Source organism: Gobio gobio, assembly GCF_949357685.1.
Source record: "Gobio gobio genome assembly, chromosome: 17".
Lineage (NCBI taxonomy): Eukaryota > Metazoa > Chordata > Actinopteri > Cypriniformes > Gobionidae > Gobio > Gobio gobio.
In genome coordinates this window covers 39,994,238-40,016,198 of record NC_137110.1, presented here as the reverse complement: position 1 = coordinate 40,016,198, position 21,961 = coordinate 39,994,238, and the positions used below count along the sequence as shown (strand labels likewise).

The following is a 21,961-nucleotide window of genomic DNA, read 5'->3' as shown; positions in this document are numbered from 1 at the left end:
GTGTCTGATTACACATTATGGATGGTTATGACCTCAATGTAATTCTTACCTCTTCCTATAGCTGCTCAAAGGCAGATTAAAATATGACTGAAGGCTATATGGCCCTTCTCCAAATCATATTTTAATCTTTGAGTTGGACCTTTACAGTTTCAAATGGAGGAGAGAAAACCAAGATTCAGATGTGTTCTTCAGAAATATATTATATTAAAAATTGCATTGAAATATAGGCTATGTAATTACAAATGTGTACTGATGACATAATTTAGAACATTTATGCTGTAATAGCAAATAACACTAAAGTTAAAATTCTACTATAATTAATAAATAGAATTAACATTTAAACTTATTTTTAATTTATTTTTTATTTGAGACAAAAAGACAAATATCCATATTTAAAACTATATAAACTAAGCTTCCGAAAGAAGGCCGTACGAATCGATTTATGGCAAAAGAGTAAACCCTGACCTGACGCATTACGTATTGACAGATAAAGCTAAACAAAACACCGGTCACGAATTAGAAGTTTAAAACGAGAATTTTTAAAGAGAAGTGTCGGAGGATTTTTATAAAAGAGAAGAGGAGCTTGAGTTTGTCGCCCAGCCCTATTTGTATGAACCGCAAGAGAGGCATCAAAGCTTATGCAACTCATACTTCGTGTCAGGGGTTACTATTTTGGCACAAGTCAACTTTTGTAGGCCTTCTGCCGGAAGCTAGTTATTTTAGTTTATAATTTGCTCATAAATTGCTTCAGAAGGCTATTATTAACCCCCTGGAGCCATTTGGATTACTTTCACAATGGATGGATGCAATTTCATCATTCACTACCATTACAAAGCTCAGAAGAGCTTTTATTTTTATAATAACTCTGTGTTTGTCTGAAAGAAGATTCAGATTTTAACTGAAAGCAACTTAAATTATTGTTTTGTTTCAAGATGCACACCAGTAATGTTTTTTCTTAAGTGCATTTATAAATGTTACTTAAATGTCCTAATTGAACTAAGGCCTAATCCTGGCTTAAAGGGTTAGTTCACCAAAAATGAAAATTAGCCCATGATTTACTCACCCTTAAGTCATCCTAGGTGTATATGACATTCTTCTTTCAGACGAACACAATCAGAGTTATATAAAAAAATCTCCTGGCTCTTCCAAGCTTTATAATGGCAGTGAATGTTGCTCCATTTTTGAAGTCCATAAAAGTGCATCTATCCATCATAACTGCTCCACACGGCTCTGGGGGGTTAATAAAGGCCTTCTGAAGCGCAGCGATGCATTTGTGTAAGGAAAATATCCATATTTAAAACTTAATTGAATTTAAATTAAGTAAAACGTCTAACTTCCGTCTTCTGTATTCAATCTTCTGTATTCGCCTCTCGCAGTTCAAAATGCTTACGCTACGTCTGATGACATTGCACACCAGTTACGCTCGTCAGACATGGCGTAAGCATTTTGAACTGCGAGAGGCGCGGGCGCTACACTTTTTCCGTAAGTTGAATACACAGAAGACGGGCTGCCGGGAGTTAAACAAAAGAAAAAAAATACAATGAGAAATGTAATATTCATTGAGGTTTCACATAATAATTTTATAAAAATAAGAGACATGTAAAAGTACCCATTAATCACATGTAATCAAATTAAAAACAACATGCACTCAGCAGACATTGAAACACTAAATTATTTGTTTAGATCAACTCTCAGGGTCTTCTGCAGACTTTCTATGCTGGCGTCTAGTGCTGCAAGGCCATCCCTAAAATTCTGCTCATCTTGTGTGTTAAACGTGGACCAGGAGTTTATGCTCCAATCAGAGGCTAAAGATTTAATATCACAAGAGGAAAAGGTGTTCTCTATCCCTGAAGGGCGTCCAAAGTATGCTGACTGAACACCCATCCTTCGGGCAAGCTGAGATTGCACTGATTGATTGTTCAGGCCTTTAATTCTCTGATTTAACTGTAAGGCCACACCATGATGATCTGGAAGGAATTCTCTGCCATCATTCTTTGCATCCTGAATGTGGAGCCCATCTGAGATGTCCAGCTTTTCAAAAGCACGGCCCATATATTTAAGCCCTACATACGCATCTTCCCTTTGAATCTTGGCTGTTATCAGCTCATTACACTGAGTTAGTGGTTCACTATGAGCAACTCCTGAGGAAAGTTGCACCACTGGAGTCTCTCTTAAAGGAGCAAACATTGTTCTTTTCTGCTCTTCTAACTGAAGAACGTTCTCAGCTATGGTTTCTAGGGTTGGTTTGTGTATATCCCTATCCGTTGGTGAGCAGACTTTAGCATCTGATGGCATAAAGTTCTCTTTTCCACCATTAATCTGACCAGGGGAGACTGGATGTAATGTCTGAGACCTACAGTGAACTTGGTGGGGAGAAGAAGCCTGTCCGATGCCTTCCAGGGTCTGAAGGTAGGTTTTTACAGAGTTTGAAAGTTTATCGGACACAGTGGACTCCCTCTGTGCATTTTCATGCAATTCCAGAACACTCCTAGTGAGCTGAGAGTTTGGTTGACACAAGTCCAGCTGAGGAGAATATTTGCCAGTGTCTTTTGTTTGACTTCTCTCCAGATTTCTGTGTGCATGAAAGAAAACAGAGGTTACAATGACCAGCATCTCACCTACATCTTCGATTACATTCTAGATTCTAAATATTTCATTTGAAGACATAATTTCATTATGGTTTAGATCAGGGGTGTCAAACATACGGCCCAAAATGGGTATGTTTTGAACAAGCACAATCACCAGCCTTTTGAACGAGGTTTAGTTTTAATTTGGCCGATCCCTATTCTGGACAATCATTTTCCAAAATGTCATTTGTGTGGAAATATTATGAAGTCTGTAAACAGGACTTGAATACAGACGCAAAAGTGAGAACACAGAAGCACCAGTGGAGAAAATACTGTAGTCTTCCAGGAACAAGCTTACTGTTAAGTTATAATAATGTATTTCTGAAGGAAACTGACTGTCTTCAGAAAAGCTTTGATGGCATTTTCTTTTCCTCTTATCTCCGTATAAAGTAGTAGCCTATTAATAAGCACTGCTTTGTGTACAGTGGTAACCAAGGAAACGCTATATCGCTGCTCTTCCATAAGCACCACCTAACAGCAGAGAATGAATTTGCACTTCCATTGTGAATTTCCCTCCCACAGTTTCTCTTGAAGCCAATAAAGAAATGACTTAAACTGCAATTCATCGACTGGCCGCTAGAGACAGGCTCCAGAAGGGAGCAGAATCTCATTGTGCTCCATACTAAAATACCCAACTTTACAGCAGAAAAAAAAAAAACATGTTTACAGCCTAGTACAAATTGTGGTTTTGGTCTATACGGCTAATTTTGCTCTTCATGACAACTGTGAGGGGGTGAATTTTTATATAACTCTTAGGTTTACATTATATAAAGCCTTAAAGTTCTGCATAATTAAGGGCGTGGCCACTTTGAGTGACAGGTGGATTGCTTTTTGTCTGCTGTCTGTTAGTCATCACGACACCTCAGCTCCACCCACGTCCCGCCTCTTTTCCCATTTTCAGTTATCCGGGAGTGACGAGCTGCCAAGATGGCAACGGCCGACTTTATGCTTCAAAAACTCTCTACAGAAACCTATGGGTGACGTCACGGACACTATGTCCATATTTTTTTACAGTCTATGGTATGTCTGCTATTTTTGTAAGACACGTGTGTCTAATGTAACAACTGCTCATGCTCATGTATGTAGCATCTTTGTTTGGATTGTGATGGATACACATATTTGTTTAAGGCCAGTTTGGCTTGTATAGAACAAATAAACAATTAAAAAAAAAAATTAATAATAATAATAATAAAAGAATGTCGAAAAAAAATCTACAACCAGTATCAGAATTGGTCCATTTGTTTGTAAAAAAAAAAAAAAAACATTGGCCACGAAAAATCTAAATCATTACTAATAAAAATATTTTACAAATATTTAAAAGTCTATTTAGGTCTTTTAGCTTTCAAAATTTTGATTTGATTTTGATTTTGATTTGAAGCTGTAAAAAAAAAATGCAGTTTTACTTTGTTTTTCTAGTTTTCTTCCAAATTATTTTGTAGTTTGTATTGTTAAATATTAGTAATGTAACTGTCAGTGCACTAAGTTAAAAAAAAAAAAAGGTAGCACATTGTTATATTTTTTCCCATCCGGCCATCAACCTAAAAAAGATGAGGGCTTGTCACTCAACCTGTTCATGTTCATGTTGGCATGCCTAACTTGGCTTAAGTGACAGATGAATGTGCTTCAAAATAGAGTTTGACTGATTGGATGCACAGCCATTCTCCTCTTTTAAATGTTATTTTAAAATTATATGATTTGCATCACACATAGTACACAACTCAACAGATGAGAACCACTAGTTAATTACCTGATGACTTCCTGTAGTCTGCTGACCTCTGCCTCTCTCTGCTGGAGACTCAGAGTCAGTACAGTCTTCTCCATCTCATACTCTTTGAGTTTACTCTGGTAGATCTGCATTTCAGCTAATGCTTCATTCATCTCTGCATAGGTAAAATAGCACAACAGTCACAGCAAAAAGAAATAAACTATAACGGCAATCATGTTTTTCTTAGAATGTGTGACAAATGTTATAATGCAGTAACACCTGTCCATATTATGTCAATATAGTGATTATAAAGTCAATGATAACACCTTACAATAAAGTCTCATTTTAAAAGTCTAAAGCATTTATTCACTTTTGTTAATGATAGGTAATACACATTTTCATGTTCACCATGCATTAACTAATGTTAACAGATAAATGTTAATGTAAAAGACAATGTTAACAGGTAAATGTATTAATAAATGTTGAAACTAACATTAAGATGAATAAATGCTGTACAAGTATTGTTTATTGTTAATTCATGTTAACTAATGTAGTTAACTAATGAAACCTTATTGTAAAGTGTTACCATGTCAATTTTAAGATTTTTTAGAAATGATCATGCGATAATATAAAATTTAACAGAAGGATAAATTACTTATTATAATATATAACAAAAACATGATTTCAAGTTAAAATACAACTCTAATACCCTTACCCAGCCTTAGCCGACTATTCTCGAACTCACACAACTCTTTGTGCTGCTTCAGGTCACTGTCTTTGTCCTCCGTGGCTTTCCGTAGTCTCACGTTCTCCTGTTGCAGATCACTAAGCTCTCTCCGGCTCTCATTTAACTGAGTTTGTAGAGTGAAGTTCAGAGACTGCAATGCAACCACTGTAATGCAACCATACCAATGAACACATAGGTTTCATGTACCTACTCGGCTAGACAGAAACTAAAAGGCTTGATTCTAAACATGTATTTACGTATTTGCACATTTACTCTTCCATATGATGCATTTCTTCTCAAGTCTAGCCCTTTACAGAGAGAACAGAAAGAAGACAGCATGGCTCCACTCACCCTCCATGTCGCTGCCCTCGGGTCTGGCTCGCCGTTCTGCTCTCTCCCTCTCCAATAATTGCTGATTGAGTATTCGCAAACGCCTGGAAGACATGCAAATAAATACAAATTAGGGTTGTTCATTTAAATGGGATTATGAAGAAAATAAGAATGGTAGAAAATTAACACACATTCATAATCTTATTAAATATAGGCTATGCTTCAGCTTTCATTTTATATATTTAAATGTGATCATTAAATTAAATCAGAAGATGAAACTATAGGGCTGTTACCAATCAAATTCAATTATTTACACTGAAAAATTACAACTGTATAAAATAATGTAATGAGATTGTTTTGAATATACAAATAAGAAAAGTTGGAAAGAATGTTTAAAGATGAAACTAAAACTGCCAGTAGGTGGCAGCAGGTGACCATCTTAATGAGTGAGTCATTGAGTCGATTCGTTTAAACGGCTGATTCGTTCAAGAACGAGGCAGTCCTTTACAAATAGGTCATTGAATCTTTTATTCAGCCGATTCATTCAAAACCCTGAATCATTCACTAACATACTGTTGCTGTGAGAGGCGTTATGGTTCTGCTGTGATCTTTGTTTGGAACTATTTTCGCTGCTGAAATAGAACAAAAACACTCAATATTGCATCTAAAATGTAAGTGACTTAATGTTAATAATTGTTTATGGAACTGTCATATTAAATCAGTGTCATTTTCAGTCTCACAGTATTCAGGAAAACTGCACTCTTGGTAATGTGACGTTGCAACTGTATCTTATGTTATAAATATAAATAAACTCCACATTTCTACAGCAGTGTGTCCTGCTGGAAGTAGCCATCAGAGGATGGGTACATGGTGGTCATAAAGGGATGGACATGGTCAGAAACATTGCTCAGGTAGGCCGTGGCATTTAAACGATGCCCAATTGGCACTAAGGGGCCTAAAGTGTGCCAGGAAAACATCCCCCACACCATTACACCACCACCACCAGCCTGCACAGTGGTAACAAGGCATGATGGATCCATGTTCTCATTCTGTTTACGCCAAATTCTGAATCTACCATCTGAATGTCTCAACAGAAATCGAGACTCATCAGACCAGGCAACATTTTTACAGTCTTCAACTGTCCAATTTTGGTGAGCTTGTGCAAATTGTAGCCTCTTTTTCCTATTTGTAGTGGAGATGAGTGGTACCCAGTGGGGTCTTCTGCTGTTGTAGCCCATCCGCCTCAAGGTTGTGCGTGTTGTGGCTTCACAAATGCTTTGCTGCATACCTCGGTTGTAACGAGTGGCTATTTCAGTCAAAGTTGCTCTTCTATCAGCTTGAATCAGTCAGCCCATTCTCCTCTGACCTCTAGCATCAACAAGGCATTTTCGCCCACAGGACTGCCGCATACTGGATGTTTTTCCTTTTTTCACACCATTCTTTGTAAACCCTAGAAATGGTTGTGCGTGTAAATCCCAGTAACTGAGCAGATTGTGAAATACTCAGACCGGCCCGTCTGGCACCAACAACCATGCCACGCTCAAAATTGCTTAAATCACCTTTCTTTCCCATTCTGACATTCAGTTTGGAGTTCAGGAGATTGTCTTGACCAGGACCACACTCCTAAATGCATTGAAGCAACTGCCATGTGATTGGTTGATTAGATAATTGCATTAATGAGAAATTGAACAGGTGTTCCTAATAATCCTTTAGGTGAGTGTATATGTGTATATATATATATATATATATATATATATATATATATATATATATATATATATATATATATATATAATTTATTTATTTATTTTGTATTTATTTTTTTGCATGCAATTGGACATAAGCCTGATCATGCAGAATGTGTTAATTTTCTACCATTTTTATTTTCGTTTTAAAATCTGTAAAAAATTTCAGTAATATATATATATTATATTATATGTCACTGCAGTTGAGTGCACATTATAGTGGCAGAAAACAAGTGGTAACAAGTCAAGGAAAATGGGCGAAAACTAAGGAATAATTCAAAAAAAATTCTTCTTGACATTGTCATGTCAACAAACAATGTCTTGTTTTCTTGCAGCTGACTAGGCAGTACCTTGGTCCATAATACACAAAAATCATTCAACAATTATCAGTATTCAATGTCCTGGACATGACCAAAAAGTACAAAATTATATGCGTAAAGAAATGAGTATGCCTTGAGCTTTTCTTTCATATAGTTGCAGACGAAGATGTCCGGCCACTGTAATTTTGGCCATTTACCTGGTTTCCATATATGACAGTTAGTATGTTCAGGAAACCTCATCCCATTGCTAAGGTTTAGCTTAATTAGTGTATGACAACCTGTCTTCTGCTGGCAAACCATTAAAATAACAATGCTGCAATGTCATAAACTAATTGACTTAACTTGATTTGGGAGCTTTTCCCAACACATATTGACATATGAAATTCATTTGATTAATTAGTATATCATGTCATTCGTTCAATTGCAGTCTTTAATCATTTAATAGCCTTAATATAAATCCACACATCCTTGCAACACATTGACATGCATGTCTGTAAGTGTGTTGTATTCTATTCTGCAGTAGTTGTTTAGTATTCTATGCACTCTTTGAGACGCTGACCTTCGCAGTTGTACATTCTCACTCCTGAGCGGCTGTAAAGCGAGCGCTATCTCAGCCTGGATGTTGGTGCTGCCCACCATGACAGGAAGTAGTGAGATACTCTGCTCCACCTCAGAGATCAGGCGCACAGCATCACTGTCTGTAATAAAATTACACACAGAGAGGGTCAAAGTCTACTTAAATGCCAAGTTCTGAGAATCCGCAAATTCAGCAACTCATTCCTAGGTGTCTTGATATCTGAAGGTCCCATTTTTTTTTATTGTTAAAGTTTTAGAATAATTATTTCAAGTTTGATATCAACTTTTATAACGGATGACTGGACGACAGCCCTGTAATAAGACCCTGACAACAACAGAGAGAGAGCAAGATAAAATTTAAGATAGATATGTTGACAAATGTCTCACTGTTTTTGTCTATAAAATAAAAGTCGATGTCCAACGTTGTTTTGAACCTGATTTATGCTCATTGAATGAACAAAACATTCTTGAATTCTTTTTTTTAAATTGAGTTTCACAGAAGAAAGAATGTTAAACAGGTTTGGAACGATATGGTAAATAACGATAAGTAAACGACTTTTAATTTTCCAGTAAAATACCCCTTTAAAAGTTAGCCTGGCTCTGCCCTCCTATGTACTTCCGCTCAATTTAAATTTTCCTTCAGTACTCCGTCTGGGATTGCGGTATATTCTCTGGTTTTCTCCGGTCACATTTTAACCGGTCCAATCAGCGAACAGAGGGGGTGTCTGAGAACGATGACGGTGATGTGCGCTAGTTTGAGATGACATATACGTCACGACCAAACGTTAGCGATTGGTTATGGCGGATCCAGAGTGGCTCTGGGCAGATCCAATAGTTTCAAACTTCAGTACCCGCCTTCAACGAAGTTGTCAATGGAGAGTGGCCAGACTCTCTGTACAAATGAAATGTACGAGAGTCTGGTACGACCAGGCTACTTTAAAGTCACCATGGAATCAAAATGTATAATTATCTTTTGTGGAATATTGCAGTATGTATTATAAATGACACATCGTTATTTTTTTATCGTTATTATTACTCATGCAATCTTTAATTAAAATAACTTCCCCTCCCACTTGCAGTAACTTCTGTTATCTTCTCTGATGACGTGTTTACTTGTGCGACCTGTTTCACATGACATCACAGAAATAGCAAACCACAACCATCCAATCAGTTCCCCATGGAAAAAATCAAGTCCCGCCTTACATTTTTTCTTTTTTGATTTCACTCTGATATACGTCATAATAGGGAAGAAAAGACTATTGCAATGTTTCATGCTGACTTTTACGGTTTTGAGATGGATGGAAAGTCAAAGAAAATACATTTGAAAATAAATCAAACTTTCTCACCCTGATGAGCAACTAAAGTCTTCAGCTCTCCCAGCAGATATTTGGCGGTCATCACTTTCTGAGCGGTTTTCTCTGGACTGGTGGGTTTGACTTTGTGACTCAGAACTGGTAATTTCTCATAGCTGGTCTGACAGCTGATGTCTCTGACAGGAGTACTGTCCATCCCATCTTTTTCATATTCATCCTCTGTACTAGTACCACCCTCCTCCACACTCTCCTCAGAGCAGATCCTCTCCTCCCGTACTGGACCATTTGGGTCAGGCTGAGTCTGGCTGACCATCTGTGTTGCTGAGGAGCAGGTCAAGGACCCAGTGGATGATGTCAATTTAACCTGAGGAACACTGCAGATAGGGCTGGTGATTATAGGTAGCCTGTGCTCTACTGGAGTGCAGGATCCATTTTGGACAGGGGAAAAAGTAACTGGAGACTGAAGTTGGACTGTAGGTGGCATGGAGAAAGAAGCCGCACACTGATTTTGAGTGGCAGACATTTCTACAGAACCATGAGGGCAGGAGGGGATGGCAGCACTCATGGCCCTCAACTGATGAAATTCCCCAGATGAGCCACCACTGCTCAGCACACACTTTGAAGTACACTAAACGACAGAGAAACATGAAAGCAAGGACAATGAGACAAGTAGGGAAACAGATCCAATGAGTAAAAGTGTCAGAGTGTAAAAGTAACCAGGAAATGGACACGAAGATGGAGAGAGAGGAAGGAAAAACACCTTCTTAGAGCCATCAATTAGAAGTGTTAATTTAGTACAGTTAATTGTTTAATTTAACACATCCAGTATGTATATTCAATAATAAGAATCATTCTACCATTGCAGCATTTCAAAGAACCATTCAAAAGTCAATAAGTTAAATTAAACGCGACGTTTACATTTTTACAACAAAAATCTATCCATTTCAAATAAATGTTGTTCTTCTGAAATTTCTATTCATCAGAGAATCCTAAAAAAAAATGTATCACGTTTCTACAAAAAATATGACACGACACGACTGTTTTCAACAGTGGCAATAAGTAGAAATGCTTTTTGAGCAGCCCCAAAAATCACATATTGGTTTTACATTTTTATCGTTTATTTGTTTGTTTTATTGTTTTGTTTAATATTTTAATTATTTAAGTGTTGTTTGTATCATTTCTGAAGGATCATGTGACACTGAAGACTGGAGTAATGGCTGCTAAAAGTCAGCAATGACATCACAGAAATAAATAACATTTTTAAATATATTCAAATAGAAAAGTTATTTTAAATAGTAATAATATTTCACAATATTACTGTTTTTACTGTATTTTTAATTAAATAAATGCAGTCTTGGTAAGCATAAGAAACTTTTTTCCAAAACACTAATACAATCTTCATCAAAAACCCTTATGATGACAAATAAAACGAGGACCGTGACGTCGCCCGGTATGGCGCAGCCGGGGCCCCACCCTGGAGCCAGGCCTGGGGTTGGGGCTCGTATGCGAGCGCCTGGTGGCCGGGCCTTCCCCCACGGGGTCCGGCCGGGCTCAGCCCAAAGGAGCGACGTGGGGACACCTTCCCGTGGGCCCACCACTCACGGGAGGGACCATAAGGGGCCGGTGCGAAGCGAATCGGGCGGCAGTCGAAGGCGGAGGCCTAGACGACCCGATCCCTGGACACAGAATCTGGCTCTTGGGACATGGAATGTCACCTCGCTGGCGGGGAAAGAGCCTGAGATTGTGCGTGAGGTTGAGAGGTTCCGACTAGAGATAGTCGGAATCACCTCCACGCACGGCTTGGGCTCTGGAACCACACTCCTCGAGAGGGGATGGACTCTTCACCACTCTGGAGTTGCCCATGGTGAGAGGCGGCGGGCTGGTGTGGGTTTGCTTATAGCCCCCCAGCTCTGCCGCCATGTGTTGGAGTTTACCCCGGTGAACGAGAGGGTCGTTTCCCTGCGGCTTCGGCTCGGGGATAGGTCTCTCACTGTTGTGTGTGCCTACGGGCCGAACAGCAGTGCAGAGTACCCGACCTTCTTGGAGTCCCTGGGAGGGGTGCTGGAGAGTGCTCCGACTGGGGACTCCGTCGTTCTACTGGGGGACTTCAATGCCCACGTGGGCAATGACAGTGAAACCTGGAGGGGCGGGATTGGGAGGAACGGCCCCCCTGATCTGAACCCGAGTGGTGTTCAGTTATTGGACTTCTGTGCTAGTTACAGTTTGTCCATAACGAACACCATGTTCAAGCATAAGGGTATCCATCAGTGCACATGGCACCAGGACACCCTAGGTCGTAGGTCAATGATCGACTTTGTGGTCGTTTCATCTGACCTGCGGCCGTATGTCTTGGACACTCGGGTGAAGAGAGGGGCGGAGCTGTCAACTGATCACCACCTGGTGGTGAGTTGGATCCGATGGCGGGGGAGGAAGCTGGATAGACTCGGTAGACCCAAACGTACTGTGAGGGTCTGCTGGGAACGTTTGGCCGAGTCTCCTGTCAGAGAGATCTTCAACTCCTGCCTCCGGCAGAGCTTCGACCAGATCCCGAGGGAGGCTGGAGATATTGAGTCCGAGTGGACCATGTTCTCCACCTCCATTGTCAAAGCGGCCGCTCGGAGCTGTGGACGCAAGGTCTCCGGTGCCTGTCGAGGCGGCAATCCCCGAACCCGGTGGTGGACACCGGAAGTAAGGGATGCCGTCAAGCTGAAGAAGGAGTCCTATCGGGCCTGGCTGGCTTGTGAGACTCCTGAAGCAGCTGACAGGTACCGACAGGCTAAACGGACTGCAGCCCGGGTGGTTGTGGAGGCAAAAACTCGGGCCTGGGAGGAGTTCGGTGAGGCCATGGAAAAGGACTATCGGCTGGCCTCGAAGAGATTCTGGCAAACCATCCGGCGCCTCAGGAGGGGGAAGCAGTGCCCTACCAACGCTGTTTACAGTGGCGATGGGCGGCTGTTGACCTCAACTGGGGATGTTGTCGGACGGTGGAAGGAATACTTCGAGGATCTCCTCAATCCCGCCGTCACGTCTTCCATTGGGGAAGCAGAGGCTGGGGGCTCAGCGGAGGACTCGTCCATCACCCAAGCTGAAATCACCGAGGTGGTCAAGAAACTCCTCGGTGGCAAGGCACCGGGGGTGGATGAGATCCGCCCTGAGTACCTCAAGTCTCTGGATGTTGTGGGGCTGTCTTGGCTGACACGCCTCTGCAGCATCGCGTGGTGGTCGGGACAGTGCCTCTGGTATGGCAGACCGGGGTGGTGGTCCCTCTTTTTAAGAAGGGGGACCGGAGGGTGTGTTCCAACTATAGGGGGATCACACTTCTCAGCCTCCCCGGGAAAGTCTATGCCAGGGTACTGGAGAGGAGAATTCGGCCGATAGTGGAACCTCGGATTCAGGAGGAACAGTGTGGTTTTCGTCCTGGTCGTGGAACACTGGACCAGCTCTATACCCTCTACAGGGTGCTGGAGGGTTCATGGGAGTTTGCCCAACCAGTCCACATTTGTTTTGTGGATTTGGAGAAGGCATTCGACTGTGTCCCTCGCGGCGTCCTGTGGAGGGTGCTGGGGGAATATGGGGTCCGGGGTCCTTTGCTGAGGGCTGTCCGGTCCCTGTATGACCGAAGCAGGAGTTTGGTCCGCATTGCCGGCAGTAAGTCAGACTTGTTCCCGGTGCATGTTGGACTCCTGCCCTTTGTCGCCGGTTCTGTTCATAATTTTTATGGACAGAATTTCTAGGCGCAGCCAAGGGCCGGAGGGTGTCAGGTTTGGGGACCACACGGTTTCGTCTCTGCTCTTTGCGGATGACGTTGTCGTGTTGGCCCCTTCTAACCAGGACCTTCAGCATGCACTGGGACGGTTTGCAGCCGAGTGTGAAGCGGCTGGGATGGGGATCAGCACCTCCAAATCCGAGGCCATGGTCCTCAGTCGGAAAAGGGTGGCTTGCCCACTTCAGGTTGGTGGAGAGTTCCTGCCCCAAGTGGAGGAGTTCAAGTATCTAGGGGTCTTGTTCACGAGTGAGGGGAGGATGGAACGGGAGATTGACAGACGGATCGGTACAGCTTCTGCAGTAATGCGGTCGATGTACCGGTCTGTCGTGGTGAAGAAAGAGCTAAGCCGTAAGGCGAAGCTCTCGATTTACCGGTCAATCTACGTTCCTACTCTCACCTATGGTCATGAGCTTTGGGTCATGACCGAAAGGACAAGATCCCGGATACAGGCGGCCGAAATGAGCTTTCTTCGCAGGGTGGCTTGGCGCTCCCTTAGAGATAGGGTGAGAAGCTCAGTCACTCGGGAGGAACTCGGAGTAGAGCCGCTGCTCCTCCACATCGAGAGGGGACAGCTGAGGTGGCTCGGGCATCTGTTCCGGATGCCTCCTGAACGCCTTCCCGGGAAGGTGTTTCGGGCATGTCCAACCGGGAGGAGACCCCGGGGAAGACCGAGGACACGCTGGAGGGACTATGTCTCCCGGCTGGCCTTGGAACGCCTCGGTGTCCCCCCGGAAGAGCTAGAGGAAGTGTCTAGGGAGAGGGAAGTCTGGGCATCTCTGCTTAGACTGCTGCCCCCGCGACCCGGCCCCGGATAAGCGGAAGAAGATGGATGGATGGACTAATACAATCTTTTGTAAGTCTGACACATATGCATAGTAGGCTACATAGACCAACATTTTAATAATTTACATTGACTATGCAAATGTGTTCAGTGTTAAAGTGATAGGCTTATGTTCAGTTATAAAAATAAAACAAATAGATCGACTTCCACTTTTGTCCTTTCTACTAAAGGCTTTACTTGTGATTGATTAATGATTAGTCGCCATATCATGTATTTTGACAAATTAATTAGATTGATTAATTTTTAATCTGTGTTCTATTTTAGTTTGCATAGTAGATTATATTGCAGTAGATGTACAGGTTCACTGTGAGCTGATCCAGGTCTCTGTGGGCTCAATGCAGGAGTGGATGTAGTCAGCCGACAGTTAAATAAAGTGGATGTGTGAACCGGACCTGCAAACAGAGGGAGAAACCATTTGGAGGTGATATCAGTGCAAGAACAATTAGTAACACTGATTAAAGTAACACATTCCTATAAATGATCATCATTTGAGCAGGCCTTTACGGAAACCCACAGAACTAATATTTTAGATAATTCATTAAAGGGTTAGTTCACTTCAAAATGAAAATGTCCTTATATTTTACTCGCCCCCATGTCATCCAAGATGTTGATGTCTTTCTTTCTTCAGTCGAAAAGAAATTATGTTTTTTGAGGAAAACATTCCAGGATTTTTTTTCACATAATGGTTTTCAATTGCAACCGAAATGTTGAAGGTCCAAATCAATGCAGTTTCAAAGCACTTTGAAGGGCTTCAGACACTACCAGATGAGGAATAGTGTCTTATATAGCAAAACGATCTGTCATTTTCAAAAATAAAAAATGTATATACTTTTTAACCTAAATTGCTCATCTTGCGCTGCTCTGCGACGCGCTAGTGATTGTGCAATCACGTCGGAAACGTCACACTAAACGTAGGCGGAAGTATGAATTGAGCAGTTTAGTCCAAATTTTCTGAAGAGACACGATCACTTTATATGATGACTTTATACGATCACTATAACTGATTGAATTTAGGCTTTTATTCACATGTAAACATTCATCAACTCACACATCAGTTGTGGTAAAAAAGAAGCTAAAGCATGTTCACTTGACGTGCAAGAACCAATGAGGTTCATTCTCGTGTTACGCAGTACGTTTGAGCTTCCGCAAGAACCAATGCGGTTTGTTCTCGCACATCAAGCAGGTTCGGTTGAGCTTCTGTTTATGTTCGCTGATTAAAGGCACAATATATTATTTTTCGTCGCTTATACAAAACAAAGTCGTAGCTTGAAGAAGCCTTGATTTTGCAGAATCATGGGAGCTGTTGTCTTCACATCTACAGCTGGTGGAAAAGAATCCAATAGGATTCGGGCAGAAATCATATTCATGGAAGAGCTAATGTATTAAAGATTTATTAACGTTACAGTTGTATGAAGCAGGGTGGGGCTGAAAGCTGTTGGAGCGGCCAATGGAGCCATTGCTAATGAGAGACAAGCGCGACACGTGGCTCGAGAGCAGTGGAGCTTTTATTATGCTGCAGAGTCAGAAAACCGCTTCTTCCAGTCATACGTATGTGGGGTAACGTAGCTCTGTTTTATCATATTAGATACATTTGAGTGTGTTTTGAGAGTATGTAAGAGTAAGTGTTTATGAGAGTAAGCTAGATCGATATTAGGCATGGTAAAACATGGTACTCGCAGTAAATCAAGAAAATTAGATTTAAACAATAAGACTAAACGTGTTGAGCTATATAACAATGATTCGTTTTCTGTCGATGAATGCATCCAAACAGTTGCTCACCTGTCTAATAAAACACACAATATATGAAAGCTTCTGTGGTGTTTCCATGGTTTCTACAAAATAAAACCTTTAATGTAACGCGAGTATGATGTCATTGATAGGCGACGCACAGACACAATCCGTGTCCTGGTTAAAATTACTTATTTCTCTGGATTTAAACATTGTTAGAAACATTTAGAATAATATAAGTCAACAAAATATATAACATTGTTCTATTGGTTTTTGGACATTTTAATAAAAAAATCGTACATATTGTACCTTTAATGTTTATACGTGAATAAAAGACTAAATTAAATCTGTTCATCATAAGTAATTCATTTGGATTCGTTTTACGATCTCTTTATGAACTTTTTGAAGAGTCAAAGTTGAAGTTGCATCGGCTGTCAATGGAGGGACAGAAATCTCTTATATTTCATCAAAAATATCTTCATTTGTGTTCCGAAGATGAACAGAAGTCTTACAGGTTTGGAACGACATGAGGGCGAGTAATTAACAACAGAATTTTCATTTCTGGGTGAACTATCCTTTTAATATATTTATAGTTTAAAAGTAACAGTTGTTATGATGCGTTAGTGAGTGTGTCTGTTTACCAGAAGTCGGCAGATTACAGCTAGCAGCAGGCTGAGAGAATGCCTGTGAGTTTTGCTGGGCATGTTCTGCTTGCGTTACACGGGTCAGTGCTGAAGGTTGGTCCTGTGATCCTTCCGCCCATCTGACCCCAGGGTTCTGATCAGCACAACAGCGTGGCTGCCCTGCTGAACACAGGTGAAAACTGGCGGATGGAATCGTCTTCTGCACTGCAGCTACAGTTAGAAAAATACAACAGTTTGTTAATGTGAAGCAGTATTTTGTGCTTCTGTAAATAGTCGTTAAAAAGAATCACCTGCTGTGGCATTCCCACATATCCTACTAAGGACTTTACAACAAATGATAAAAATGAAAGAAAAAAAAAGATAGACAAACATGTACAGTAATTTCAAAAACAATGGAAGCTTGTTAAGAAAAATACTTTTTTCTCCTTGCAATTTGCGATTCAAACTTGAGGAAACTCAAATTGTGAGATATAAACTCGCAATTCTGACTTTTTGTCTGGCAATTCTGAGTTTAGACACTTTTTCATTTGGCGGAAACCAGCTTCTATTAAAAAAAACTGATATTCCCCAAGTATGTCTAACATGAAAAACTTAAGTACACTATATTTGAGTACATTACCTGCCCCTTTTTTCAGATGCAATGCCGTGTTTGTCTTCTTGCCATGCTTTTTCTTGTCAGTCTCGGTTTTCCTTGATAAATTGGGTTTGGGTTTGGATTTGAAGGTGCATGTTTTTGTTCCCTTTGGTTTGGGCTTTGATTCTGTTGTATGAAGATTAATAATCTCATCACTACTTAATTGCTAAACACAGAAAACGAGGTCTGATTTTGTAAATACAATACCTGCTTGATCGGCTTGCAGTATTCCATTGAGTAAAGCAGCACATCGGTCCAGTCCCTTGTGTATTGTTGTCACCTGGAAGCAATTTTGAACATGAAAGAAGGTTTCATAAGTTTAAAAATCATAATACTGATTATTTTTACACTACTCCATGTATGTGGCTTGTTTACCTGATCTTCAGAGTCTGTAGAATAAAGAGAATATGCTGGTTCAAGAGGAGGCACACATCTCCCAGGAACACTAGCAGAGAGAATTCATGTTTGTTAAATCTGTGTTACAAATAACATCTAAAATTCATGCAGAATGGATAGAATTTGTTATCCGGTTTGTTACCGTTTTTTGAGTATTTGTCCCCGTCCGGAGCCCGTCAGCCTGCCTGATGAGACCACCTGCAAAAGATCATTTGCTTTGGTGCTAAAAATAAAACATTGCATAATAACTACTTATATCATATTATAATAATGAAAACATATATAATAGTTTACAACAACCACTACCTTTGGTCTTGATACTCCCTGTCTTGCCATGATAAGTCAGATGTAACGATATATTCGATTAAATCTTCAGAATTCACCAAGTTCACCTACCAAGCAGAACATATTTATCATGACCATTTAAGTCTAATAATGGTTTACCATTGCTTCTTGTATTTATTGCGTGCCTTAGCTTTAAAAAAGTAAAGACCAAATGACAAATCAAACTGTTACTGATAAAAATACAAATAAACTAAGGAATGATAAGCAAAACAAACTGCCTCTGTTACAAATCACCACTACGCATTCGTTCGTTGCGTTCAAAACGGAAGCCGAGTGCCGTAGTCCAATAGAAAAACAGTTCGTTTTAATCTCTGGATTTCATTGGTGGGTTACGGTCAAAAAAATCTGCAAACCTTTCATCTATTGGTCTCAGAATATGTCAGTCAAATGAACGCTAGCCACTCATTTCCTCAGACTTGGCTAACGCCCATAAGACTTCAGTTCAGACGCCAAAAAGGTGTTTCTATGGAGATGGAGTTGTAGTATAATCAGTACTGATACTTCGCGGTTTTGTAAAATGATATTCCCGCGTGTCGGTGCTAGAGGCGAATGAAATCACTTTTTTATTTAGAAATTTCTGATGTGTATGTAAATAATTATGTAAGTTAGCCTATGTATGTATGTATCTATGTGTAATGATTTTCTTTGTCAATAGTAGGCTAAATATACACCAAATCAGGCATAACATTATGACCACTGACAGATGAAGTGAATAACACTGATTATCTCTTCATCACGGCACCTGTTAGTGAGTGGGATATATTAGGCAGCAAGTGAACATTTTGTCCTCAAAATTGATGTGTTAGAAGCAGGAAAAATGGGTAATGGCTAGATGCCTGGGTCAGAGCATCTCCAAAACTGCAGCTCTTGTCGGGTGTTTCTGGTCTGCAGTGTTCAGTATCTATGAAAAGTGGTCCAAGGAAGGAACAGTGGTGAACTGGCGACAGGGTCATGGGCGGCCAAGGATCAATGATGCACATGGTGAGCGAAGTCTGGCCTGTGTGGTCCGATCAAACAGACGAGCTACTGTAGCTCAAATTGCTCAAGAAGTTTATGCTGGTTCTGATAGAAAGATGTCAGAATATATGCATCGCAGTTTGTTGTGTATGGGGCTGCAGAGTCACAGACCAGCCAGAGTGCCCATGCTGACCCGTCCACCGCCGAAAGCACCAACAGTGGGCACGTGAGCATCAGAACTGGACCACAGAGCAATGGAAGAAGGTGGCCTGGTCTGATGAATCACGTTTTCTTTTACATCACGTGGGTGCGTGTGTGTCGCCTACCTGGAGAACACATGGCACCAGGATGCACTATGGGAAGAAGGCAAGCCGGCAGAGGCAGTGTGATGTTTTGGGCAATGTTCTCCTGGGAAACCTTGGGTCCTGCCTTCCATGTTTGACATGTATCATCTTGTTGCAGACTATGTGTACACCCTTTCATGGAAATGGTATTCCCTGGTGGCTGTGGCCTCTTTCAGCAGGATAATGTGCCCTGCCACAAAGCAAAAATGGGTCCGGAATGGTTGGATGAGCACTACAATGAGTTTGAGGTGTTGACTTTTTCAATCTTATTGAGCATCTGTGGGATGTGCTGAACAAACAAGTCCAATCCATGGAGGCCTCACCTCACAACTTACAGGACTTAAAGGATCTGCTGCTAACATCTTGGTGCCAGATACCACAGTACACCTTCAAGGGTCTAGTGGATTCCATACCTCGGAGGGTCAGGGATGTTTTGGCAGCAAAAGGGGGGCCAACACTAGCCTATGGCAACACAAAATTAGGACAATGTTATGCCTGATCGGTGTATTAGCTCAAGTAGTATCATTAATTCTAGTGAAATTAAATCAGTCACAATAAGTGATGGTCTACTGTATTTGTTGATCTGACACTGCTGACCACATGTCAGAGCAAAGCACTGAATACCCTACATTACATCCAGTCTTGAGTCAGATCAAAAAGGCTGAACATCCTGAGCGCCATTTTCAACTGGGGTGTTTATCGGCTCCTGGGAAATGAGTAGATGAGGTTTCAGTCTGTTCTCTTCCTCTTGTTATCCCATTAAATACTCATCCAAAACACACTTACAACTACTGATGGAATCAGACACCTCATCATGCCATGCCTTCCTGTGATGAAAGAAATTAGAGCTTGTCAAAAGGGATAAGTGACCAAAACCAATCATAAATCGATTTATGTGGACAAAAATAGTGAGTCAGAACCTCTCTGTCCATTTCTGCTAGACAGATGTACAGGTCACAGAACATCTTAAAAGGCAAACATTCATCAGTGCACACAGGTGAGCTCATCGTTGTTCAGTTCAATACAAAAGACATTGACAACAATAGCCATATTTTGCAGACAATCATCACTTCAACCAAGCGGATAACCTGAAATCTTTTTGTTTCATTTTTTTTTTCTAATTGAAATCAAATTTGATGTAAGCCATACATTCTGTAGTTCTATTCACTCCATCTTAAGTGCTGCAAATCAGAGTCAAGAATATGATCACCTGTGCATGCACCGCAGTACTATTTTTAGGGTTGAGATCCACAAAATCAGAAATGTTGGGCAGAGGTTTACCCTGGACTTTAATACCTAATCTAATACCTGAGCTCTAATACCTCAAGAATTTAAATTCTCCCTTTTGAATGTTTGATGACTTCTATAGATTTGTATTCTGCTTTCTCAGCAGGTTAAATACATTTACATAAAGTGATGTGAGCTGTTCGGTTTGATCCTCACAGTGCTGCCCACTCATTCAGTGATGTTCTCCAGCTAGGATTTGATGGCATCCTTCCAGAAGGAAGATCACCTGCTCTGGTGTATGGTGTAAGACCTACAACAAGAATAGACAATCAACAATCAGGTATCATTTGAATAAGTAGCAAATTTATATAAATTAAGTCTTTCTACTAAAACACTGCATGTTTTGTTGAATTCAATGGGTGAAAAACTATTTTTGTATCATTCGCAGAAGCTGAGGCCTCTATCTGATTCTGACACCACATTTACTCAAGAGGGCAGCATTCCACCATAGTTTTTCTGGCCTCAATCCCTTTCGCTCTCTCTAAGAAAACATTTCTCTGTCTTTGAGTTTAAGTTATGCACTAGAATGATTAATCATTTTAATGTTATCTTACAAATCTGCAAGTCATACTGTGTAATACAATCATTAAGTATACAATCATTTGTTTTCGCAGATGTTGAATTCAGCATGTGCAAAATCTCAATCACAGGAAGGACTAAATTTCCTGGTTAGAGTCAACAGGGCTATTTAACTTCCAGAAACAACACAATTGTGCCCACGTTCAAGCATACTTTTGATTTCTAAATAAACATTCTCATTCATAAGGGGGTGTGGTGATTGACAGTATAGTGCTGATGGCAAATTCTCACCAAACAAACCAATATTGTTACAATTATACTTAGACCACACTGAGAATCTAACAATTATAAGGTCTCTAATACAATACAATAATGCACTACTTAATTAATCATTAATTTTTTTTAATTTAATTTTTTTTTTTTTTTTTTTTTTTTTTTTTTTTTAACGACAGGTTCCTCTAATTTGATTGGTTGACTGTAGTTCCAGGAACGCTGACGTCACTCGGGCGGTTAATTCCGTGTTTGTTTGGGGAGTGGAAGTGGAGCATGGTGGTAGAAATATTTTTTTCGTTATAAGGAAGCTTTGTGGTTGCGAATTTTAAGCGGAGTTGTGAGGTTTTGCCTTTCTGTGTTTTTTTAAAAGTTAGAGCGCGTAGGCTACGTGCGTTTTCTCGCTTATAATTTCACTTGGATCAGGGTTTCTCTCAGCAGCCAGAGAGTGGGAAATGGAAAACCTGGCGTGGAGTTTGAACTGGAGAGAGATTACAGAACGCTGTGAGCTTAGAGGGGACATCTGTGGCTCCGCTCCACTTATTTTTGTGTTCCAGACCATGAAGTTTTGGTTTCTTTTTTGCAACCATTTTCGTTCGTGACTTAAAAGTAGGCCTACGAACAAACTGGCGTTTTTTCCTGAAATGCATACTAATTCGACATTAATTATTATAAAATTATTATAAAAAATATTCACTCTAATGAAAAATATAGTATATTATATAAAAGCATACTATTGTATAGAATTATACTGATATGATCTATTTTCAAAATTTTTAACTTTGTATCTAATATAAGAATAACATGACAAATATTATATTTAAAATAATATTAGTTGTGAAGAAATAATGATTTTAAAAACTGCAAATAAGTTTTAATTTAAAGGA

General features: G+C 40.4%; 1 protein-coding gene across 1 annotated transcript; it reads right to left on the bottom strand.

Annotated features, from left to right (window-relative positions):
• Positions 1-1,537: 1,537 nt before the first annotated feature.
• On the bottom strand, positions 1,538-17,961 carry ccdc14 (coiled-coil domain containing 14). The gene is made up of 13 exons (XM_079841044.1): positions 17,659-17,961; positions 17,495-17,550; positions 17,332-17,401; positions 17,164-17,236; positions 16,942-17,082; positions 16,320-16,532; positions 14,248-14,342; positions 9,377-9,971; positions 8,014-8,152; positions 5,411-5,493; positions 5,048-5,224; positions 4,375-4,507; positions 1,538-2,572 (listed from the first exon to the last, which is right to left on the bottom strand). The coding sequence occupies exons 1-13, from the start codon at positions 17,686-17,688 to the stop codon at positions 1,672-1,674; spliced, it is 2,706 nt and encodes a 901-aa protein (XP_079697170.1). The 5' UTR covers positions 17,689-17,961; the 3' UTR covers positions 1,538-1,671.
• Positions 17,962-21,961: the final 4,000 nt, after the last annotated feature.